This window comes from Bos indicus, chromosome 11, assembly GCF_029378745.1.
Source record: "Bos indicus isolate NIAB-ARS_2022 breed Sahiwal x Tharparkar chromosome 11, NIAB-ARS_B.indTharparkar_mat_pri_1.0, whole genome shotgun sequence".
Lineage (NCBI taxonomy): Eukaryota > Metazoa > Chordata > Mammalia > Artiodactyla > Bovidae > Bos > Bos indicus.
In genome coordinates, this window is record NC_091770.1 from 92,587,954 (window position 1) to 92,614,814 (window position 26,861).

At 43.5% G+C, this 26,861-nt stretch overlaps 1 protein-coding gene across 3 annotated transcripts in view; it reads right to left on the reverse strand.

Annotated features, from left to right (window-relative positions):
• Positions 1–26,861, reverse strand: part of TTLL11 (tubulin tyrosine ligase like 11) — a 268,063-nt gene that overhangs the window by 182,939 nt on the left and 58,263 nt on the right. For all 3 annotated transcript variants that reach the window (XM_070799197.1, XM_019970759.2, XM_070799198.1), the window contains exon 3: positions 22,666–22,799. In XM_070799197.1, the coding sequence (XP_070655298.1) occupies positions 22,666–22,799 (134 nt within the window). The remainder of the gene's footprint in view (positions 1–22,665; positions 22,800–26,861) is intronic.

A 26,861-nucleotide genomic window follows, 5' to 3' on the forward strand; every position in this document is an offset into this window, starting at 1 on the left:
TAAGGAATCTGCCTGCAATGCAGGAGACAAGGTTTCAATCCCTGGGTTGGGAAGATCCCCTGGAGAAGGAAGTGGCAACCCACTCCAGTATTCTTGCCTGGAGAATCCCATGGACAGAGAAGCCTGGCGGGCTACAGTCCATGGGGTTGCAAAGAGTTGGACATGACTTAGCAACTAAAGAAAAACAACAACAAACGACCATTTATGAGCACTTACTATATGCCTTACATTAATTATTTTACCTAATTTCACAACCATGCTATGAGAAATCTATGGATATTGAATTTTCTGTTTGGTTTATTTTTTTATCTTTTTGTGTTCTTGGGCAAAACATCTACGTTCTCTGCTTCATTTTCCTCAAGAATGTGATGGGGATAATATATTTACCCCATCCATATGATGGGGATGTTTTGAGGACTGAATGAGTTCATGCATGTGAAGGTGTCTTAAAATATGGTGCTGGACATATACTGAATGTCACATGCATGGGCATGCTCAATTGTGTCTGACTTTTTGTGTCTCCATAGACTCTACACTGCCAGGCTCCTCTGTCTATGGGACTTTCCTGGCAAGAATACTGGAGGGGGTTGCCATTTCCTCCTCCAGGGCATCTTCCTGGATCAAACTCACATCTCCTGAGTCTCCAGCATTGCGGGCAGATTCTTTACCACTATGCTACCGAGGAAGCCCTAAGTGCTATGCAAGTATTCGTTATTACTATTTTTAAGAGGGTAAGACGATCAAATTTTCAGTTTATGAGCTATTGCTTCTTCAGTTCAGTTCAGTCGCTCATTAGTGTCTGACTCTTTGTGACCCCATGGACTGCAGCACACCAGGCCTCCCTGTCCATCACCAACTCCCGGAGCTTACTCAAACTCACATCCATCATGTTGGTGATGCCATCCAACAATCTCATCCTCTGTCATCCCCTTCTCCTCCCACCTTCAATCTTTCCCAGCATGAGGGTCTTTTCCAATGAGTCGGTTCTTCACATTGGGTGGCCAGAGTATTGGAGCTTCAGCTTCAGCATCAGTCCTTCCAGTGAATATTCAGGACTGATTTCCTTTAGGATGGACTGGTTGGATCTCTTGCAGTCCAAGGACTCTCAAGAGTCTTCTCCAACACCACAGTTCAAAAGTATCAATTCTTTGGCACTCAGCCTTCTTTACAGTCCAACTGTTACATCCATACATGACTACTGGAAACACTATAGGCTTATAAGCTTTTTAAAAATTAAAACACAATCACATGCAACATTATATTGGGCTTCCCAGGTGGCTCTAGTGGTAATGAACTCGCCTGCCAGTGCAAGAGACGGAGGAGACGCAGTTTCCATCCCTGGGTCGGGAAGATCCCCTGGAGGAGGGCATGGCAACCCACTCCAGTATTCTTACCTAGAGAATCCCATGGGCAAAGCAGCCTGGCGGGCTACAGTCCATTGGGTCTCAAAGAGTCAGACATGACTGAAGCGACTTAGCATGCACGCACAACAGTGTATTAGCTTCCAGGTAGTACAGCATAAGTTAAGTCTTTGTCATTCAGTCGTGTCTGACACTTTGCCACCCCATGGACTATAACTTACCAGGCTCCTCTGTCCATGAGACTCTCCAAGCAAGAATACTGGAGTGGGCTGCCATGCCCTCCTCTAGGGGATCTTCCCAACCCAGCGATTGAGCCCAGGTCTCCTGCATTTCAGGCAGATTCTTTTACTGTCTGAGCCACCACATAATGACTTGATATTTGCATATATTGCAAGATGATCACCACAATAAGTCTAGCCAACACCTTCCACCTTACATAATTAAAAAAAGTTTTCCCCTTGGGATGAAACTTTTAAGATATACTCTCTCAGCAACTTCTAAATATACAATACATGGCTGAATCCCTTCACCATTCATCTGAAACTGTCACAACATTGTTTGTTAATCAGCTACATGCCAACACAAAATAAAAAGTTTAAAAAATAAAGTAAAAAATAAATATACCATACAGTTTATTCACTACAGTCACCACGCTGTACATTATATCCCTGGGACTTACTTATTTTATAATTGGAAGCTTATACTTTTGACCACCTTCACCCATTTCATCCCAAATATTTTTATTTTTTTGTTTGTTTTAGTCTTTTTAGTATCTTTTGTGTACGTACATGATTGTGTATTGTTAAATAAAAGGCCTATGGTTCAGAGAAGTCAAGAGCCCTGTGAATCACAGTCAGGAAGTGACGTCAAAACATCAGGAGGGAAAAACAGTGAACAGCGAGGGTGGGAGGCAGGGAAGCCTGAGCTGACTCCAGGGACCCGGGCCGTGAGCCTGGGCGCTTGCTTCCCGAAGTCCCGATGGCACGGTGTCTGTCGCTGGGCCCACCGGGCTCGGGGTGGCTGGTTGGCCGTGGACAGCAGTGAGGTGCTGATGCTGCTGGGTGACGGTGCTGACTCCACCGGAAGCGTGCTGAATGGAAACCGACCAAAAAGCCACTCTCCTCTGAGAACCTGGCCTGGCAGCCAAGTGCCTGCCCAGGAAGGCCTGATGATTCACACCAGGAGAGTGAGAAGGAGACCTCCTGCAAGCCCCAGGATTTCAGCCACAGGTTTAAATTTCAAGAAGTGTGATAGTGTTGACATGCAAGGAATTACTTTTACACACCTTTGATCACTCTGCAGCGCTGTGGCATTCTAAGTGAGCCTGATGGTTGGAAGGCAAGCTGGGCAGAGTTTTACAAAGAAACTCCTACTGTGCCCCTAGAGGTCAGCTCCACAAGCCACTTTTCCTTAAATAAATACCATTTCCCTCCCTGCTTTACTTCAGTGGTATACCAGGTGGCCTGGACAACGGGACCTTTGGTTAAGTTCTTGGATGGGCTTCTGGTACTGTTGGCCCAGTGCCCCCTTCCTGACCTTGGTGGGAAACTTCTCTGCTTCCTTCGTGAACCATAGAGGGGTGGTGGAGGTGGGAACAAGCTCCCCTAACTGTTCCCCCAAATCCACCTTCCCCTTGGGGATATCTCACAAGTCACTGTCCCCACCACGGACAGGAGGGGACAGTTTGATCCCCCTTAGTGCTCTGAACCAAGTGTGGGCTCTAACCCTCCTCAGCTCCCCCAAAGCCCAGATGCCACCAGCCTCTCAAAGACTTTATTAATGAGTCAGGGAGAGGAGGAGGGAAATAAACACAAAGACGAGCTAACAGATCATTCTGTTTACAGACACTCTCATCCCAGCATGACAGGGCTCTTCCATGGGCTCTCAGCTGGCAGAAGACAGTGTCTTCTCATGACCTAGGAGCACAGCCAGGTTCCTCAGAGGCTTGGCCAACAGATCCCCTGACGTTGAGGGGGAGAAGACTGCCCTCTCCAGGGGAGGCCTCACCTATGACCCATGAAGTCAGGACAGCTACCCTGCAACCTCAACACGACAGCTTTTCAGGATCTCAGGATACAATCCCATAAACTAAACAGCCCAGAGATTTATGTCTAAGAAATAGTAGGGTTTCTAACACTAGAGCATAAATATCTTCACCCATCAAATGGGGGGTAGAATAAACCTCTCTGGTCCAGGATTTCCCAGACTCCAGTGACCAGGGAACACTTTAAAAATTATAGCGTACTTGGAGAACACCGGAGCAGCTCACATATATTCAGGTTAATAATGTGAACTGACTGTAATTTTTTTTTTTTATTTGGCTGCACCAGGTCCTAGCTGTGGCATATGGGATCTAGTTCCCTGACCAGGGATGGAAACCCAGTCTCCTACATTGGAAGTGTGGAGTCTTAGCCACTAGACCACCAGGGAAGTCCCCCGACTATAATTTCAGTGTATAAGATATGGTGATATGGTGACATTAATTAAGGGTGACAGGAATCAATACGTATTATAACATTAAACATACAACAGTTAATCTGAGAGTCCATCTACTTTTTTGCCTTCGACTTGAATCCAAATAGGCATCATCTCTTGGTCAGTGTTTTGCCTGTATCATTCTGGAAGTACCCCACGGTTATCTAATAAAGGTCAGGAGCAGCAGAGACAAGTCTGAGTGGCTTTACTCTGATGAATCATTTTATTCCAAGCATTAAGCCCTGTCTAAAGATCTAGAAGTCGCTTCAAGCATGTCACACAGTGGGAAGGGAAAGAATAAGAGAAAGACGTGACCATTTCTTGAGCATCTGCTGCCAGGTGCTATGCGGCGTTCTTATTTAACCCTCCATCTCGTGTTCATCGACCAATAGCCCTACAGGGCAGTCCTTGTCTGAATTTCATGGAGATAGTTCAAGGCCACACGTGTAGCTGTGAACGGCACCACTGCAGGTGTGGCCGGCTCCAGGATGCAAGCTCTTCCACGAGACCACTTTGGAAAGGGGAGCGGGGGTATTCAGCCTCAGCCCTCCGTCTCTACTGGTGTAGATACCTGCCTTCCTACTACACTGAAAGTGACGTGAGGACAAGAACTACGCCCAGCATGTTCACCACAATAATCTCAGTGCTGAGTACAATGCCAGAGACCGAGAGCTCAGGAGACATGGGTGCCATTTTGAAATTTCGGAAAGGCTGTCATAGGGTCTATGGGGAACATACATGTTCCACGGGACCACGAGGGGAAAACTTTATCCAGTGGGGGCAGGGACGTAGAAAAGTTTCAACTCACGAGACTTCTCTGGTGGTCCAGTGGTTAAGAACCCACCTTCTGATGCAGGGGACATGAGTTTGATCCCTGATCCTGGAAGATCCCACCTGCCACGGGGCAACTAAGCCCGTGTACCACAACAACTGAGTCTGTGTCCCATCAAAGATCCTACATGCTGCAACTAAGGCCTGACGCAGCCAAAGAAAGAAAGACGCTCCAGAATCAAAACAAAATAAAACTGGAAATAATCCTCTAGTACTTATTAAAAAGAAAATCCACTCCAGTACTCTCGCCTGGAAAATCCCATGGACGGAGGAGCCTGGTGGGCTGCAGTCCATGGGGTCGCTAAGAGTCGGACACGACTGAGTGACTTGACTTTCACTTTTCACTTTCATGCATTGGAGAAGGCAATGGCAACCAACTCCAGTGTTCTTGCCTGGAGAACCCCAGGGACGGGGGAGCCGGGTGGGCTGCAATCGATGGGGTCGCACAGAGTCGGACACGACTGAAGCGACTTAGCAGCAGCAGCAGCAGGAGTGTTTTAAAACCTAGAACAGTCACAAGGTGGCATGAACCGCCTAGAAAAATATCAAATTGCCCATTTCTGAAGATGATAACCTGCCCAGGCACAGAGGGGATTCACCCAGAAGGGTGCAGCGGGAAAGTTCTCTCAAGTCCTTTCCGATCCCTATGGTTCTTTGGAACCAGTTTCTTCAGCTCTAGGCCTAATCAGTATCTCTGATGTGCTGTGTGACTTGGCCAAGTCACCCTCCCTCTCTGGGCCTCAGTTTCCTTACCTGTGCAATGGAGGTCTCTGTCTGCTTGGGGCTACCAGCATTCTCCCTCCACACTCTAAAGAACAAGGGTTATGATGAGACTGCCAGCACGATGGGGCTGTGCCCTCAGAGGGCACAGACCCTCCTCCCTCCCACCGACACCCTCCTGCAAGGCAGTGAACTAAGGCTGCTTCCCCACCCAGGCAGAGGATCCGATCAGGGTCAAACTGTAATGTGTAATGTAGACATAATTCTGGAAACTGTTCGAAAAACTAAATACCTTCAAGCAATATAACAGGATTTGTGTTTGAAGGAAGAGGGATCAAAGTGTTTCTGTTCCATAGAGATGGATCCACGGTTCTCAACGAGGCTGGTGCTGCCACCTAGGGAGGGTTTGGGGAATTTCCAGGAGCGTGTTTGCTGATCACAGTGAGTGCAGTGCACCGGGCAGCTGGGAAGGGAAAGATCTATTTACAGGGAGCATGAAAAGAGCTGAGACCCCAGCTCCAGGTCACATCAAACCCAGAGAATTTTCCACACAATTTAAATGGAGCATCAGAATTTTCCAGGGATACAACGTTCATGTAAACAGATGGAAAATTATACTTTGCCCTTTTTTTTGTTTTTTTCCCCTGGGATTTTTGTCAAGAGTTGTTCATTATTTACTGATGACTTGGTGGCTTATGGTATCTGAGTCACCCACACAATGTGCAGTGTTTCCTTATGAAAAATAGCTTGAAATGCCAAAAATTAGGAAATCTCAAATATATATATATGCGTGTTTGTGTGCTTGGTCACTCAGTCGTGTCCGACTCTTTGTGACCCTATGGATTGTAGCGCACCAGGTTTCTCTGTCCGTGGGATTCTCCAGGCAAGAATACTGGAAACACTGGAGTCGGTTGCCATTTACTACTCCAGGGGATCTTCCTGACTCAGGAATCGAACCTAAGTGTCCTGTGTGCCCTGCATTGGCAGGCAGATTCTTTACCACTGTGCCATCTGGGAAGTCCCATATATACGTATATATACATTATATATATATATATATATATATAGAGAGAGAGAGAGAGAGAGAGAGAGTCCATGGGGTTACAAAGAGTCAGACACGACTGAGTGACTGAACTGAACTGATATATATATATATGTGTGTGTGTGTGTGTGTGTGTGTGTGTGTGTGTGTGTGTGTGCGTGTGTGTATACGCATACATACACAGAGGGAGAGCAGGGCAGACAGCGGGTATGTTTAATCAAATTGTCTTATTTTCTTATATCCAAATGTATTCATTGCAGGTAGATCCAAGCATTTGATTACTTCATTGTGTTGTTCAGTGTAATGGTGCCAAGGTATTTACTTATTAAAATGTATGACATATAAAACTTTTCCTTATTTTCTGTTTTAGAGAATTATTTAGGGGGAGTTTGATTGTTTTTTCTATGTGTGTAGGTTGATTGTATTTCATTTCAGGATAGTAAAGGGGATGTCACAAAATATTTTTTATAAAAGGAAAAGGGTGCTATTAGCAGCAAGCACGCTTAGCACTCACCAGAAGAAACCAGGGCTGGCTCCTTGGAGATTTGGATGATTTCAAGGCTGCTGTGGCAGAAACAGAAGAAAAGCCTGCAGGAACATCTTTTTGGGGCAAAAGTAAAAAAAAATTGCCCAAAAGAGTCACAGGGAGGGACTTCCCTGGTGGGGCAGTGGTAAAGAATCTGCCTTCCAATGCAGGGGATGCAGGTTCAATCCCTGGACAGGGAACTAAGATTCGACATGCTGCAGGGCAACTAAGCCTGTGCGCTGCAACTAGAGAAGCCCATGTGCTGCAATAAAGACCCAGCACAACCCCCCCCCAAAAAAAGAGAGAGAGAGAGAATCACGGGAACTGCTAAAAGGACACAGGAGTCTACTGGCCAAATCTTGGATAATTTGACCATCGAAATAAATAACAATAGTAAAGGATTGCAATCCATTCAATAAAATAAAATTTCACAAGTCCACACTAATATGCTGCTGCTGCTGCTAAGTCGCTTCAGTCATGTCCAATTCTGTGCGACCCTATCAACGGCAGCCCACCAGGCTCCGCCATCCCTGGGATTCTCCAGGCAAAAACACTGGAGTGGGTTGCCATTTCTTTCTCCAATGCATGAAAGTGAAAAGTGAAAGTGAAGTCGCTCAGTCCTGTCCGACTCTTAGCAACCCCATGGACTGCAGCCTACCAGGCTCCTCCATCCATGGGATTTTCCAGGAGAGAGTACTGGAGTGGGTTGCCATTACCTTCTCCAATAGGCTCCATACATAGTTAAATAAATGAAAAGGTCAAGTTCTTCCCTACAGTAGGAACTCCACTAACAAGTGTTAAAGGAATGATGGAATTAGATAATCACCATCTGGCAACCATCACAATAACTGATTCAAGCAAGGATCATTAACAGAGGTTAAAACTAGATTTGAAAGTTTGAGGAGTAATAGCATAGTAGGTAGTCTTAAAGCATCTTCCCACAAGATACATTATTAGAAAGGGGGAAAAGAGTAAATTTTCAGTGGAAATCTGGCAGACACTGCCTTAACCAAACGACTGAAGTTAACATCACCAGTAATAAGACACGCTGACATCATGCACCCCCAGAGATGATACCCCTGCGAAAAACATAGCACTGCTTCTGCACTGGTCCTGCTGAACATGCATATCTCCAGTTTAACCACGAGGAAGCCCTAGACAAAGCCAGATGGAGGGGCAGCCTGCTTACTAACTAACCTGCACTCGTCAAAAATGCCTATGTCATGAAACACACAGAGAGACAAAGAAGCTCTTTCAGCTTCCAGGAGGCCAACCAGATATGACAAAGAGATGGAACGTGCGAAGAGGGAACTTTCTAGTGCTACACAACAGTGGGACGATGGTCCAAACCCACGTAAATTCTGGATGTGATTAGACTAGCTGATAGTGTCGGTTTAATATTCATTTCACAATGTTGATCATTACACTGTGGTCATGTAAGAAAACACTCTTTTATTGAGGAAAGTCATGCAGAAGAGTTTAGGGATAAAGGGACATCAGATATGCAACTTCTTCTCAAAGAGGAGAGGGAGAGAGAGGGAACGTAAATGTGGAAAAATGTTAATATTTGGGATCGAGTGAAGGATGTATGAAAATTCTTTGTATCGTTCTTACAATTTTCCAGTAAGCCTGAAATTCATCAAAATAAGACACTGAACAAAAATAGAAAGGTGCCATTAGGTCCAAGAGGGTAGAGAAACACTGCTGTTAGATCCATCTCAGCCAAAGAAATGCTTGTATCTTACTCTTCTGACGCTTCTAGAAAATGTAGGGGGTAGTTTCAGAAGGAGGGGGGAAGCAGGGGGCCATGTCTGGGTGACAGGAAAGGACAAGAGAGTGATTTTATTAACGAGGCCAGAGACTTCGATTACAGCCCCTTTCTGAACACGAATCTCTCCTTTGCCTCTCCCTTCATTAGGCCTCCTCCAAGAAGCAATTACACAGAAAGGAAGTGGAGCGAAAGAGCAGGAGACATTTTTTTTTTTTCGTTTCTTTGGCGATGAGGAAAGAAGGTACAAGCAAGAGCAATTTTCATAATTTCCCTTTGAAACAGGCTCTGAAGTCAAGACTGACTCCACCATTTTCTTGTAGAAAATTAGACATCTCGACTCAAGTGATGAAGGGGACATCACCCAGAACTTCTGCAGAAAGAAATGAAAGGACAGAAATTGAAGGGTGAGAGATGACCTTTTACTCGCTTTGGGAAGCAGGGTTTTCTTGACCTTTAAAATAGACTCCCAGAAAAATGTTTACCTCTTTCACTTTTTTTTTTTTTTTTTTCTGTAAAGCTTGCCATTAGAGGAGGAAAAAAAAACACATTAAGGCAATGGCGCTCTAATGATCACATGCATCGCAAAATTCCACATAACAGATCAGTATTGCAAAGCAGCAAGATTATAACAGTTGTGATTTAAAACACTAAATGCACCGGGGGCCGATTGAAGTTTAGAAAATTAAACAATAGAGCTTCCACTCTTAAACAGCATGAATTCGCAGGGCTGTCTTGGGAGGGGGAGGGGTGGTGGGGAAGCTAAAGGGAAAAAGAAAGTTAAGCCAAGCTGGGATGCCATTCTGTCAAAGAGAAATCTTAGCTCTTTTCCTCTCCTAAATGATCTATCATTGAATAATGAGATAATTAGTCTCAAGACTAGATTTTTCATTAAAAATTAAAACAAGACCATTTCCACAGTTCCCATAAGCCAGAAACACCCAGAATGCTTTATCTAACTAAGCATTCCTGGTTCCAGCTTAAATTTCCGTCTGAAGACTGCAAAACCTTTTTCAGCGTCCATTTATTTCAAATGCCTACAGGCCCTCTTTGTGCTGGATTTGGGGGAGATGGAGATGAATGTAACCAGGTTCCAGCTCCCCAGGGTCCCTAGTCTAACAGGGGCAGCAGATAAGTCGAGGTCCATTCACCAAGGGGTACAGGGTTCTCATAGCATTCCTCTGGTCTACCGAGGCGAGGAAACCGAGGCTCAGAGGGACTGACTTACCCAAGGTACATACGGAGAAAGTGATGAAAGAAGAGTTTTAAGCTAGTTCCATACTGACCCCAAACCTTTGCCTCATTCTCAACCAGGAACACTGAAAGAAAACGCTGAGTTTGGGGGGTCCTATCACTGAGGTAGAATTGAGGCTCAGAGGAACGGTCCCTGGGGCAAGGCGGCAGGGGAGGGGGCAGGGAAGGGGAAAAGACTTAGCAGAAAAAGTCTTCATAGGTTTGTTGACATCACCTCCGACACAAGGAAACTTAGTAAGAATTTGTTGAGTAGACAAGCTTAAGAAGGGAATCCCCAGCCAAAGAAATACAAGGGGCGAGAGCCTGGGCAGGTGTGAATCTTTCTGAATGGGCATTGGAGGGAACCAACAGGAAGGATGTCTTGGCTTAGCCAATATTTGCCCAGACCACAGGATGACTCTGGAAGGAAGGTGCAGACACAGCTTCAGTCACTCTCCTCGGAGGGGGCGGGTGCAGGTAAGGGGACTGTCGCTGCCCTGGGAGCCGGGGGCGGGGCTCAGCCAGCCTTGAAGGGCAGGTCCAGAAGCAACTGTAGGTCCACCTTCATCAGCTGCACTTCACACCCCAGGCTACAATGAGCTGCCATTAGCAAGAAGATGATTGGCTACATAAGGCCGACTGAGACCCGGGCAGCAAAAATTTGTGCAGAATGTTAACCCCAGCGGGGAGTTTCATGGATGTCCAGAAAAGCCACACTCACGGAATCATAGAAGATTCAAACTGGAAGGGACCCAGAGATGCTGTACAATCATCTCCTCTTGCAGAGGAAGCACAGAAGCCTCGGGGATGAGGAGACAGATGATTTGGCCAGATTCCCAGAACCAGTTAAGGGGTGGCACCAGGATATGACACCAAAAGTACAAGTAACAGAAGCAATAATCAACAAGTGAAAAGATAGCACGCTAAAAAGCTTCTGCACAGCAGAAAAAGTAATAATAAAATGAAAAGGCAGCCTAGGAAATGGGGGAAGACATTTGCATACCATATATCAGATGAGGGGTGAATATCCAAATTATATAAGGAACTCATAGAACTCAGTAGCAAAAAAAAAAAAAAAAAAACCCAAATAATCCAACTTTAAAACGGACAGAGGATTTGAACAGACATTTTCCCAAACAAATGATATACATATGGCCAAGAGAAATATGAGAAGCTGCTCAGCATCACTAATCATCAAGGAAATACAAATCGAAACCACAATGAGAGGCCACCTCACACTTCTGGGTGAGAATGTAAGTTGAGAGTCACTACGGAAAATAGTATAGAGGTTCCTCAAAAAATTTAAAAAAGAACTACCATATGATTCAGCTATCCCACTCCTGAGTATATATCTGAATGAATTAGAATCAGTATCTCAAAAGGTTATATGCATCACCATGCTCACTGTAGCATTATTCACAATAACCAACACATGAAAACAGCCTTAAAGGTCATTCAATGAGTGAACAGAGAAAGAAAATCTGATATGTAGGTATAGATATGTATCCTTGTTTGAGTTTTGTATGTATTCACACACCCCCCAAACACATAGAGGAATACTGTTCAGCCACGAAAAAGAAGGTAATCCTTCTATTTGCAACAAACCTGGATGGACCTTGAGGGCATTATGCTAAGCGAGATAATACAAATATTGTGTTATCTCATTTAGATAGTGAGAAAGACAAATATTGGATGATGTCACTTAAATGTGGAATATTTTAAAAAGTCAAATTTACAGAAACAGAGAATAAAATAATGGTTGCCAAGGGCTGGGGGATGAGGAAAATGGGCAGATGTTGGTCAAAAGGAGCAAACTTCCAGTTATAAGATGAGTCAGTTCTGGGGAGCGAATGTACAGAGTGGTGACTATAGTTAACAGTACTGTATTATATACCTGAAAATTACTAGGAGAGTAGATATTAAATACTCTCACCACACAAAAAAAATCGTAATTATGGGAGATGATGGATACGCTAACTAACATTGTGGCCATCATTTCACAATATATATGTGGACCAAATCATCGTGTCGTACATCTTAAACTTACACAATGTTATATGTCAATTACATCTCAATAAAGCTGGAGGGGGGAAGAAAAATAAAGAGGGGAGCCAGGAATTGAGCCCAGGTGTCGTGACTCTGGTCCAACATCTCATCCCACATTAAGGGATCGCATAGGAGCGTTTCCTGATGTCCTCCATTTCCCCAAGCCATTACTCTGGCTCCCATAACACCTTGCACTTAATTCCATCACAGTCTTTATCAGCTTGGACCATCTATCTCCTCTATTAAGCAGAACCCTCCCTTTTAAGCAGAGACCCTCAACTTTCAGCTTTGACTCTCCAGTCGACCAGTGCTGGACCCATAAAAGAGAATCAGTAAAAATTTGTTCATTAAAGGAAGCTGGGACAGTCAGAAGACATAGGTCTCAGTCATGGCTACACATACCTATAAGCCATGTGACTCTGAGCAAGTTACTTACCCCTCTGATTTTCAGCTCCCTCATCAATAAGATGATGAATAAGAACATGATGCAGTGGAAAGAAAATGAGATCTGGACCCCAAAAAACGTCTGAATGAATGAATGAGTGATCACTCTTCTATACCAGAAATCACAAAGGCAAGGATACATCTAACTTGTTTTGTATCCCCAGCATACTTGGCTGGTCTCAGAAAATGCTTGAAGTAAACCAAATCAGAGATCTGAGGGCACTAAACAGTTGTAGAGTCAGGGTACAACCATGACCAAGTACCTTCAATTCTGAATCTCTATTTTCTCATCTGTAGTGATACCTCCCCAAATTGAGTGAGGAGGAAGAAAGATCAGGTCTATAAAAGGCACTTGGTAAACAGCAAAGCCCTGCACAGACGCCAGCTTTCTCCTGGGCTATTCACAAGGACTTCCTAGTGAGCAGGACCTAAGGATGTTCGTCCAGAGAGGAGCAGCATCTTGAGTTTCGGATGATACTATTTCTCCAATAAACAAACTGAGCTGTTAAGTGAGGGGGCACAAGAACAGCAGGACAGATCTAAGCAGGAGGTGAAGTTCTATTCTGGGCAACAAAGAAAATAAAACTTGAAGCAGATGGGGAGGTGAATACAAGGCTCCTACAGAGTCTCTGCCAGCAGCCCTGAATCATCTGCCTTCTTCTGACAGCTGGAGTCCCCTGGCTTCCATTTCTCATCTCACTAGTTACACACGACCCTGGGCCACTGCTTCAGCCTCCCAGGATGCCATGCTGCACTAGCAGAAGGCATTCTGACCCCCGTGTCAGCTCTCAAGGTTGCTGAGGATGCATGAGACCTCTGGATGTGAGTGGGGGTTGGGACATCACAGGGGCATCACCGACCACCTGACGCCCTCACTGGCTGGCATCACTCTGGTGAGTTCTTCACGGCTCAAGTCAGGCCTGCCCTCCTGTGAAGCTGACAGGCTGGGTCATGCTGATACCCTTGGCTGCAGAGAAGCTAACTTTTGATGACTAAAGTCACAAGAGATGAAACTTGTAAACCAGAGTGTCTGCACATTAATCTGAAGTTCAATTTAGCAAATATCCTTGAGTTCCAGCTGTGTGCAGGCCCTGGGATAGGCAACAGGCACACAAAGGTAAATAAGATGAATCCAGTTACTCACTGCTCTTGTGGTCCTTAGAGCAGGAGAGAAAAATAATTAGACGGGTGGTCACTAAGCAGTGTGACAGGCGTAAGGACCACGAAAAGGAGGAAAACAAAAGTACACCCACAGCTGTGGGGGCACAGAGCAGGCTTTATAGAGAAGGTAAAAGATGAGCAGGGGTCTGAAGAACTAGCAAAACATGTCAGGTGAAAGAAGGCAGCCTTGGAGGTGAGAGCAAGTGTTCCAGGCGCAGGGAGAACAGAGGAAGCAGAGGCTACGGTGCTGCTGAGGGCATACAAAAGTTGAATATGGGACTTTCCTGATGGTCCAGTGGTTAAGAATCTGCCTGCCAATGCAGGAGACACAGGTTCCACACCTGGTCCAGGAAGATTCCACATGCTGCAGGGCAATTAAGCCGGTGCACAACTACTTAAGTCAGCCTGTCCTGAGCCCAAGCTCTGCAACAAGAGAAGCCACCTCAATGAGAAGCCCACACACCACAACTAGAGAGCAGCCGCTGCTCACCGCATCTAGAGAAAGCCTGCGTGCAGCCACAAAGACCCAGCGCAGCCAAAAATAAACAAGTCATTTTTGTTTTAAAGTCGAATACAGAGGAGACCGGGGAAGAGGTCAGAAATGGTGCGAGCTAAGGCTGCAGAGGTGGGAGGGGCTCTACATGGCAGGTGCAGGAGTTCAAGCTTCATCCTCTGGGTAAACCATCAGGTCGCCCAAAGTCAGCCATATCAGCATCTCGTGTGTATGAAGGGAAATGATTCAAGTCATCAGCTCGCCAGAAGGTTCTTTGATAAGCGTGGAATCAGGACAAGGAATATAAGCTCCACATTGCAGGTTTTCTTTCCGCCTTGACTCTGACCCACTTACAACTCCACATTTTCAGAGTTCCTAAACCCAGCAGAGAACATTGTTCTCTGGGGGATTTTTTTGCAAAGAATGCATTTCATTCGGCCTCAAGGAGCTGAATCAATAAAAACTAACTGAGGATGGAGCCAGAGAGGAAAATGGAAGGACCCCATATTCTCTGGCTCCCTCCAAGAAACTGCAAAACATTATTGAACAGGTTTGGGGGCTTGATTTGCTGAAAAATTCTTCTGCGACGAAATGCAAACTCCTTTGCCATAATAAATGCTGTTGTGATAACAAAACTGTACTTTTCTCAAATACCCAGATGGAAGACCATATGCAAAATAAACTCCAAGGATTTTTTTTTATTGGCCATCTGCGCAAATTGGAAAGAAAGCCAGCATCCTCCTCTAGACGTCCCAAAAATTTCCACTGAGAATCCTACTTTCTTCTGTCTACTGCCTCCTGCTGATGGTATTTGGGTACCACTTTTGCAAACGGATTGCAGGGCGGGGCTGGGCAGGGAGAGGTGTGGGTCTCCCCTCCCTCTTGAACAAAGTTAATTTAATCCTAATTAGTGGGAGAAATAAAATACCCACAAATTGCCAGGTTTTAGAAGGCTTTACAACTACTCATACCTCTTCCTGTTGTTGGCAGGAATTCCAAAGCAACACCCCACACACACTCACACCTCTCAGGACTCACTTCCTAGGCACTGCGAAGACACTGTGAGACAGCCTCACAATTAAGTGTGCAGTTAATGAAGCCTCATGTTTGACTCTACATGTCACAAATGTAAGTGTGCGTGCATGCATGCTAAGTCACTTCAGTCATGTCCCACTCTCTGTGACCCTGTAGATTGTAGCCCGCCAGGCTCCTCTGTCCATGGGATTCTCCAGGCAAGAATACTGAGTGGGTTGCCATGCCCTCCTCCAGGGGATCTTCCTGACCAAGGGATTGAACATAGGTCTCCTGCATTGGTAGCCGGGTTCTTGACCATAGAGCCACCTGGGAAGCCCCAAATGTAAGTGTACATACCCTTTAACACAGCAATACCATGTTGAGATTTCTATTTGAAGGAAATGCTGGTGCAGGTGTCTAAAAATACCTGTAGGAGGGTGTTTCCCTCAGGTTGAACCAAAAAATATGAGAATTACATCATAGTCATCAACAGGGGAGTGCTTTTAAAAGTTAGGGTGTATTCGTACAATGGTATACTATGCGGTAGGGACATGGAAAGATGCCTCAAACATATTCAGTGGGGAAAAGGCGGGCTAGAGAAGAGAATAATCCTGTGTGTTAAAGAAACAAGGCTGTGCGTGTTACAATGTATGTTTATACACAGGAAAAGCTGGAAGGTTACATACTACTTATCCAGTAATTTCTGAAGGTAGGGACATTTTTCCACTTTTAATTTATATATCTTATATTATTTGAATTCTTAATATGAATACATTGCTTTGTGTTAAAACAAATGAGATATTAAAATAAGAATGCTAGGAGTTTTATCAGGTTTGCAACCAAAAAAGCATTTCATCATCAAATATTCATTGAATGCCAACATCATTCTGAAGTTATAGAGGCACTTCCCCACACAGCAGCAGATGGAGAAATGGGACTGAAAAGAGGAGGGACTTGCCTGGGACCATGTAAGGAATAAGTGACCACGAGGCCAGAGCTTTGCAGTAAACAGCAATTGGTGGGGGGCGGGGCAGGAGGCGGTTATAGTCTTACTCTGCCTGTGCCAGACCCTGATTCAGCAGATTCTAAATCTGTGCTATTTTAGAAGACAAAGAAATCCTTCTTTATATTAGACAACAATCCTCGTCTAAACACCTTTAACTTCTCCCACCTGAAACAACCAAAAAAATGGAGAAAATACATTAAACAGTGATTTTCAAGGCACTGGGACACCAAGCAACAAAGAACAGTGATTCCTGAGAGACGGGCATCAAACGACATGATTGTCTCCATTTATTATCTTGTGAGAGATTCTGAGCTGTAGCACAGAAAGAGAGAGAGAACTCCAGTGGAGTCCAGTGGACAATCTGAGTCGAGGAAATGAAACTATGAGTCAGGGAAATTAAGGCAGCCAGAGTTCTCAGGGAAGAGTACTAGAGAGACTTCTGCACAAAGAGAGATCCACTGAGATCTGGGGGTCCACCGAGGGTCTCCCTTGTATATTTAGCTGAGTACAGATCAGTGCGTGCAAGACTGGGGACCACCTGAGGCCGAGGGAAGAGGATTCGAGGCAACAGTGCCTGGAACCACACAGAATCTGCAATAGTGTCTGTTTTTACCTACCAGACTGGAAAACACCATGATGCACAGAGTACTGAGTGGATTCCACATAGGATTCTTGCCTCAGTGGTGAGGAATAACTAGCCTGAGACGGAGCACTACTCCAGTCCTGCCTAGCAGACTTTGAAAACAAGACTCCAAACCTATTTCCATCTAACTTACTTGGATCCCACAACAAAGTTCAAGAATATTTATGAGAATACAAAAGTATTCAACATCCCAATAAGTTAAGATTCACCACATCTGGTATCCAGCTAAAAGTTATCAGGCACAAAAAGAGGCAAGGAAATATGAGTCATAATGCGAAGAAAACCAAAGAAAACCAAAGGAAACAGGAGAAAAAGGACACATTATATACAGAAGATCAAAGATAAAAATGAAAAAAGAGTTCTTGTCAGAAGCAATACAGGCAAGAAGACAGAGTAATATACTAAAAGCACTGAAAGAAAAAAATGTCAACCAAGAATTCTATACCTAGAGAAAATCTTTCAAAGTCAAAAGCAAAATAAACTTTAACATTTAAGGATTCATCACCAAAAGATTCCTTAACACAAAAAGTACTAAGGGAAACTCTTTAGTATAATTAGACTAGAGAAGAATTATACAAACAGAAATGTGAATCGACAAACTCCGATACTTTGGCCACCTGATGCGAAGAACTGACTCATTTGAACAGACCCTGATGCTGGGAAAAATTGAAGGCAGGAGGAGAAGGGGATGACAGAGGATGAGATGGTTGGATGGCATCACCGACTCAACGGACATGAATTTGAGTAAACTCCAGGAATTGGCAATGGACAGGGAGCCCTGGCGTGCTGCAGTCCATGGGGTCACAAAGAGTTGGACACAACTGAGTGACTGAACTGAACTGAGTATAAAGGAATAAAAACCACTGGAAATGGTAACCATATGAATACATATATTATTTTCTTGTTGTTATTTAAATCTCTCTAAAATAAAATAGATTGTTAAACAAAAATAATAATAATTTATTGTTGGGTCTATAATATATGTATAAAAGTAAAATATATGACATTAAAGCATAAAAGCCAGGAATGGGAAGATGGGAGCATGGTATTGTTCTCATACTATAAGTAAAATGACATAGTAGCATTTAAAAAATAGATTGTCATAAGTTAAAGGTACATATCATAAATCCTAAAGGAACCACCAAAAAAAAAAAAAACCAATTAAAACTACAAAGCTAACAAAGGAAGTAAATAAAACTGATAAATTTCTACCCACACTGATGAGGAAAAAGAAAGAACATAGATTACAAATGTTAGGAATTAGAAAACTGACATCAGTAAAAATTCTGCAGATAAAGGATAAAAGGTAATATTATGATGACTTTATGACAATAAAAGCAAAAACAGGAAAAAAAGGACAAATTCCTTGAAAGATACAAACTGTCAATGCTTATTCAAGAGTAGATAATATGAATAGCCTATGTCTGTTAAAGAAATTGATTTTAAAAGGTTAAACAAAGCATGCATTCCTAAGGCAAATTCTACTTCGTCATGACATATTATCCTTTTTATATATGATTGGCTTTGACTTATTGAAATTTCGTTTGGTATGTCTGAATCTATATTCATGAGGAATATTGGTCTGTCGTTTTAGTTTTTCTTTTTAGCAACATCTTTGTTTGACAGTGAGGTATTGGCTTAAAGACTGAGACATACATTGATAGAATAGAATAGAGAATTCAGAAATACACCCACACATACTTGAGCAACTATTTTCAACGTGAGTGCAAAAGCAATGGGGGGAAAGGTTAGCATTCTCATCAAATGTTTCTGAAGCTGTTGGATATCTCATGTTAGAAAAAAGTGAACCCATATCTCACATCATATTAAAAAAAAAAAACTAACTCAAAACAAATCATAGACCTAAACTTAAAACTACAAACTTGGAGACAGAAACATAAGAGAATATCTTTGTGAACTTAGGTTAGGTAAAGATTCCTGCTACATGACACCAAAAGTATGATCCATAAAGGAAAAAGTCAATCAATTGATTCATCAGATTTTAGAACTTGCTCTTCAAAAGATACTGTTACAAGGATGAAAAGACAAGGCACAAACCGAGAGAAAATATTTGTAATTGGTATAGCTGATAAACACACGTGTTCAAAATATACAAAGAACTTTCAAAATGCAATAGCAAAAATAACTCAGTTCTTAAAATGAGTGAAAGATGTGAATAGATATTTCATCAAAGTATACATTTGGATGACAAATAAGCACACAAACAGATGCACAGAATCATTAATAATTAGGGAAATACAAATTAAAACTAATGAGAAACCACTGCACACCTGTCAGGATGGCTGAAATTAAAAAGAATGACTATTACCAAGTGTTTGCAAGGATGTGGAAGAATTAGAATTATCATATGTTGCTCTTGGGAATACAAAATGGCACAACCTTCTTTGGAAAACAATTGGTAATTTCTTTAAAATTAAATGGACACCTACTCTGTGATCCAGACATTCTATTTCTAACCTTTTATTCAAAAGAAATCATATGTCTACACAAACACTTATACAGGAATGTTCATAGAATATTTATTTGTAACATTCTGTAACATCCAAAACCTGGAATCAATAAAAATATTCAGCAGCAATTGAAGGTATAAACAAACTGTGGTAAATACATTTAATAGAATACTCTTTACTAACAAGAGGGCTTCCCTGGTGGCTCAGATGGTAAAGAATCTGCCTGCATTGCAGGGGAGCCAGGTTTGATCCCTGGGTCAGGAAGACCTCCTGGAGAAGGAAATGGCTACCCACTCCAGTATTCTTGCCTGGAGAATTCCATGGACAGAGGAGCCTGGTGGGCTACCATTCATGGGGTTGCAAAGAGTCAGACATGACTGAGGACCTAACACTTTCACTAATAAGGAATTAATTACTGATGAAACTACAACATGATGAATCTCAAAATAATTAGGTTGAGTGAAAAAAAGCCAGACTCTCCCACCCCCAAAACACATACAGAAAAGTATCTCTGTATGATCCCATTTACAGAAAATTCTAGAAAGTACAAACTAATCCTGACTGAAAATACATCCACAGTTGCCTGGCGATGGGAGGTAGAGAGCAGGGAGAAGAAAGAAAGGATTACAGTGGAACATGACAAAACAGTTTGGGGTGATGGATATGTTCATTAGCTTGGTTGTGATGATGGTTTTACACATTTTTACATATATCAAAACATATCAAACTGCACACTTTAAATATTTTCAGCTTAACTGTACCTTAATTAGGGCTGTTGTTTCTGTTTTTAAAGTATGAGACAAATAGGCTATCTGCACAGTCTGAAAATATCTCCCCACAAGATACCTAATGATTACAAAGGAAAAATCGTATCTGTACAGGAGAGAAACTTAGTAGATACTACCTTAACTAAGTGATCAAAATTAACATCACCAGAATTAAGACATCTTGACATCCTGTGTCTGCTGACAGACTGTATTGAGAAGGTCATAACATTACAAAGATGCCAAGGTAATTCAACGTGGAAAATAAAAATCCTTTCAGCAAAGAATGATGAAGCAACTGAATATCCATATGGGAAAAGTAAACTTCAATTTTAATCTCATGCTGTACATAAAAACTAACTTGAAATGGATCACAGGCATAAATGTAAGACTAAAAGTATAAAGCTTCTAGAAAAAACAACAAAGTTTTCACAACCTTTAGTTAGGCAAGAGTGTCTTAGGCATCACACAAGAAGCACAAACTATAAAAGAAAAGAACCGATACATTCAATGTTATAAAAATTAAAAACAGGGAGCTCAAGCCCGGTGCTCTGGGACAACCGAGAGGGACGGAATGGAGTGGGAGTTGGGAGGGAGGTTCAGGAGGGAGGGACATATGCAACTGCGAGTGTGTTCAGTCATGCCTGACTCCTTGTAATCGCATGGACTGCAGCCTGCCAGGCTCCTCAGTCCGTGCGACTCTCCAGACAAGGATATTGGAGAGGGTTGCCACTTCCTCCTCCAGGGGATCTTCTCCACCCAGGGATTGAACCCACAACTCCTGCATCTCCTGCATTGACAGGTAGATTCTTTACCACTGAGCCACCTGGGAAACCTGGACATGTGTATACCTATGGTTGATTCGTGTTGATGTTTGGCAGAAACCAATACAATATTGTAAAGTAATTATCCCCCAATTAAAAACAAATAAATTTTAAAAATTAAAAATATTTGCTCTTCCAAAGACAGAATTAAAAAGTGAAAATTCAAGGTTAAGACTGAAAAGCCAAGTGTGAGAAAATATTCACAATATATTAATACACATCACAATACATATACAAAAGAGTTGTATAGAAAGAACCTACAATTTAAAAATAAAAAGCTAACAAAACGAGCAGAAGTTTGAATACGCACTTAACCAAGGAAGATATTCACATGGCCCAAAAGCACAGTGCAAAGGGGAGGTGTAATTAAAACCATAAGGAGATACAATTATACAATTGTATTAATATAATTATACAATTATACCTGAGTGTATAAAATTCAAAAGACTAACTATACCAAGTACTGGCAATGACGCAGAAAAAAGGGAATTCATGCACTGCTGGAGAGAGTGTAGAGTGGTCCAGCCACTTTGGAAAACAATTTTGCGATTTCTCACAAAGTTAAACACACACATGCCATATGATCCTGCAATTCCACTCTTAGGTTTTACCCATGGGAAATGAAAACCTAGATCCACAGAATGACTTGTATATGATTAGTCATGGCAGCTTTATTTATAATATCTCCAAACTGGAAAAAACCCAGATGAACATCCATTGGTGAGTAGATAAACAAGTTGGGGTATATTCATCATGTAACTCTATTCAGCAATAAAAAATACTAACTACTGATTCAACAAACATGGACGAAACTCAAAACCATAATTCTCAAAAAAAAAAAAAAAGAGTACATACTGTGTGATCCCATTTATATAAATTTCTTGAACAGGCAATACTAATCTATAATGAGAATGCAGATCAGCAGTTACCTGGACTAGGGGTTGTGGGGACTGATGGAAAAAAGGCACAGAGGGACTTCTGGGGATGACAGCAATGCTCCTCTCACTTATCTGGTTTGGAAGACATAGTTGGTATCCCATTTAAACTCAGCCTTGCAGAATACTTAAATAATGAGTTGTAGAAATGGGACAGAAAGGTATTCCACATACTGACAATTGTCTGAGCAGATCAACAGAAGTGGGAAGTTGAGGGGTAAGGATAGGGACTAGCCAAAATTTATTTTTTTAATTAACTGCAATTTGCGTACAACAACTGCTCCCATTTTAAGTTAATAATTTGAAGAATTTTAAGAAATGTCTACAAACCCATGTAACCACCATTCCAGAGAAAGGTGCTTTTTCAAAATTACCATTTCAAGTTTTTTTTTTAAGTGTTTGGATACGGAATGGGTCACTGGAAAATTGATTCTGGAACAAGTTCAAAACAGGACACTTAAAAGGTTTCCCCCTCCATTGGTCAGACCTACTCACTGGCCTTGAAACAGAGCCTGACCTCCAATGTTTCACACCATGAGATGCCGGGGAGACCACACCTTTGGGATTCACCCGAACAGCCCCAGTCCGCTTGTGGGCTCAGCCTCCTGCTTCCGCTGTGTCTCCCTGGCTCTTCAAATGCCCTGACTCCATGATTTAGCTCCTGATAACCATCCTCAGGCCTGTCTCCTGGTGTCAGGACCCACTTCCTCAGTTTACCTGTCATCCCATCTGTTCATTTCTGCAAGCTGCCCTGATCGCTGCAATATCTGCTATGTCCTGTTAAGACACACCCCGGGCCGGTCTGAGCTTCCTAGGGACCCCTTGCCCCAGCTCCCAGCACACGTGACCCAGGATCCAGTTGCAGCCTTCGTAGAATTCACGGGTCACGGGGATGGGGTGCTACCTACCTGAGCCACAAAGAGCTGGAACTCATCAGGCAGAATCCATGAGCGAGGGTAGAAGTTGTACTCCTCTGGAAAGAGATTCTGCATGATTCTCACGGCTCTGCTCAGTGTAATTTTCCGCACCATCTCCGTCATGCCTGGGGAGAAGAGAAGTTGTGGGGTTTCAACAACAGTGGGCCACTAGCTATAAAACAGCCATTACTGGGGACTTTTAAAACCACCCACCCGACACATTCACTTTTTCAGAAGGGATTTTTAAAAAAGGTATGAGTAGTTTTCCGCAGCTGTGATTCATGGTTTGGAAAGACCTGCCAAATTAATGAAAAACTTGAGGGAATAGACAGATCTTTTTCTTCTCCTTGTAAAAATGAAGCATCAATTTGAAGGAATGAGTTTCCACCTAGTTTATTATTCCATTCTTTGTCAGCCCCCTAGATAACGAATAAAGAGAAGAATTTATATCTTGCACTTAAAACTTAATATCCTCTTTAATTTTGGGCCACCACACATACCTCTGGGATTCTTTCCATCTTATACCCTGGAGAATATTATCTAGTGGACTCTGGCTACATTATGAGAAGCTTAATTAAGTTGCTTTGTTTTAATCTTTCATGAGTATTAAAGGCATAAAGTAGAAAAATATATACACCTTTCAGCAGAAAATCTGTCTCCTTGAAATCAGGACAGGAAGTAGAGAGGATATTACAGTATAATTTAAGGGGAAAAAATGGAAACCGTAGGAGTTCTTCAGTTATTTAAGTACTGACACTGACATTGATCAGATCTCATTAATTTGCCCAGAGGGAATAGAAGAGTCTCACTTATAAAACATTTTCAAAGATTGGTAGATTTTTTTCCTTGTAACATCTTTAGAAATGCTGACAAGAAAAGGAACTTAGTATATATCTTAGCAAATTTTAGGCAAATAGGTAAAAATTAAACTTTAGCATGCTTACTTCCTAAGGCAAATATCACTGCTCAAAAAAAAATAAAGGACACTAAAAATGGCCTTCACCCCAAAAGAGGTTACACAATTCCATTAATGACTTGAAATTTGCCAGCAAAGTAATTTTTACTAGAAAGTACAAAGTTCCACATCAGCTTGGCATATACAAATTACCACATTCCAATGGGCAAAGTCAGAATGCATGAGGTTTCTCTAAACTCCCATGTTTAAGAAGCCAAGGGTGTTTGAGATGAAGGTTTTAATAATCTACTTCTTGCTTCCCCCCGCATATTAAAAAGAGCCATAAAAATCTAAAAGATCACAGCTTGAAGATGTCAGGTTCTTACTTCTTGTTTAGAAGGAGCTAGGGAAGGATTGGAGAAGGCAATGGCAACCCACTCCAGTACTCTTGCCTGGGAAATCCCACGGACAGAGGAGCCTAGTAGGCTACAATCCATGGGGTCTCGAAGAGTCGGACACGACTGAGCGACTTCACTTTCACTTTTCACTTTCATGCACTGGAGAGGGAAATGGCAACCCACTCCAGTATTCTTGCCATGAGAATCCCAGAGACAGAAGCCTGGCGGGCTGCCGTCTATGGGGTCTCACAGAGTCGGACACGACTGATGTGACTTAGCAGGGAAGGATTAAGTAAGAAATAAAGGAGCTTTACGGAGAAGGCAATGGCACCCCACTCCAGTACTCTTGCCTGGAAAATCCCAGGGACGGAGGAGCCTAGTGGGCTGCCGTCTATGGGGTCGCACAGCGTCGGACACGACTGAAGCGACTTAGCAGCAGCAGCAGCAGCAGCAAAGGAGCTTTAAAGGTACTAATAAACTGTGTCCTAACATGGATTCTCTGATATTAGAGAAAACACTGAGGACACTTTGGGAACTTCTAAGAAATTGGTATGAGTTCAGGAAATTAGAGCTATTTCCTTTTATTCCCCCACAAAATTAGAAGTTTTGAGTTATAAACATGGGAGCTGAACATAAAGTACACAAAATTCCAACTTCTTTGGAGATTTCTTAGTTGAATTTCAAGTTTTAGTTTTAGTATTAAACTAAAAACCTTCATAGTGAAGTGACAAGTGAAGTCGCTCAGTCATGTCCGACTCTTTGCGACCCCATGGACTGTAGCCCACCAGGCTCCTCAGTCCGTGGGATTCCCCAGGCAAGAGTACTGGAGTGGGTTGCCGTGCCCTGATCCACCAGATCTTCCCGACCCAGGTATCAAACCCATGTCTCTTACGTCTCCTGCGTTGGCAGGTGGGTTCCCCACCTGGGAAGCTCCCTATAATACAGCATCTTACAGCAAATACATGATGGGCCAAACATGCCAGGGTGTTTTCCCCATTTTAATGGTCATGTGACAGCAGGGAATGTTTGCTTGCAGAAATCCCTCGGCCTGTGGAAGGACTCGCACAACACAAATAGGAATGCTGTGAGTACAGGAGTGTGGTTCAAATGCTCCAGAGAAGTTCCATGGAAATCAGTGTCCAGCAAATTGAACAAACACTCATTTGAAATCTGTGATGGCTCCTTCTGTCATGTGGATCGCTTATCCCCCACACCGGCTAACAGATCTGTTTTCTGAGTTTACACTTGAATCTGTCTCCAGGTAGTTCTCTACAAACAACAGCCAACTTAAGAAGCCATCCCGACAAACCATGGCTACTCTTCCCAGGTGCTCCTGACCCGCAGGCTAGACAGCTCACCCCTAACCCTGCCTGAATGCCTGTCTCCAGAAGGCAGCAGTGTAGACCTCCCTCAGTCCAGTTACAGCTGACACCTTGGGTCCTCCGCCATCTCTAAGCTGCTACCCAGTTCCTACCCAGTGCTTTGGGACAGTATCTCTGAGCCCCCGCTAGGCCCCAGGAGGAAGCTCCTAGCTAGCCCTGCCTGGGGCCGCAGCTCAAAGTCAGATGTGGGCTGTGCCATCGCTCAGAAAGATGCTGCTAAGAGTAGCTGGGTTTCTAGCTGGGCCAGAGCGTACATTCCCAGAGTAAACATGTACAGAGGCAGGTCATTGCCAGACCCTGCTGGCTGCAGACTCTGCCTCCCTTCTCTAGGTTGCTGTAATACCTGACCCCTATCTGTGACCCCTGCCCGAGGCTCTGGGACCCATTCTGACCTGAGGTAGAAGCTCTGGGTCCCACGACCAGCTCCCCTTCGCTAACACTGTGACCCTTCCTTTGTACTCCAGCTAGATAAGGAGGATATTTTTAATGAATGAATTGACTTACTCATTCATTTTGCTTGTGCTGGGTCTCTGTTGCTGCTCTCGGGCTTCCTCTAGCTGTGGCAAGTGGGGGTTGCTCTTGGTTGTGGTTCCTGGGCTTCTCATTACAGGGGCTTCTCTTGTGGAGCATGGGTTCTAGGTGCATGGGCTTCAGGAGTTGTGGTGCACTGGCTTAGTTGCTCAAGGCATGTGGAATCTCCCCAGACCAGGAATAGAACCCGTGTCCCCTGCATTGGCAGGCGGATTCTTAACCACTGTACCACCAGGGAGGGCCAGATAAGGAGGACTTTAGCTATTTCTCTGAGGTGCCATTGCTTGTCCTCAAATGTTGGTCACCTGTTCTTGGCTCCTGGTGCCTAAGTGGCTGCCTCAGCAATGCCTTTGCCCAATGTCTCCCATGTTCCTCCTCCCATGTTGCCCCTAAGCCTCCGCTGCAAGGGCTGGAGTCCTCCTGTGGCTTGAGCCCAGGGGCTGGGCTCCTGCTGTCCTAACAGGTTCTCTTGAGGCTGACTGTCTACCTGGGCTTCTCAGGAAGGTCTGTTCTTAGATGTCCTTGTTGTAGCCGTTCCCCTACCCGGTGGGAAATACCCCTCACTCAGGCTAGAACTTCTCATCCAAAAGCTTGCCTCCTGCCATTGCTTCTGAGCCTGCGTTTTGCTGTCTGCCTCACTGCAGTCTCACAGCCTGGGGCGGTAGAGGCGGAAGGTCGGGGGGCGGGGGGGTCTCAGCCCACTGGAGTTACACAGAAGTGTAACAGTCTGATCCTCTGGCCTGTCTACACAGACCTAGTTAACCCAAATTAAAAACAAAACATAATGTGAGCTATGTTGGGAGTACTACTCAATCCAAGTATCGCTTATAACAATAATTCTTGGCAAAAACACATAATAACCATCAAGCAGCAAACAATACTTTCAGATTCTGAAAAATACAGTAGCCTCTTAGCTGTTTCCTCTCTCAGCCTCTCTACGCCCCAACTCCTCCACCTCCACCTCCAGTGCATCCCCTCTGG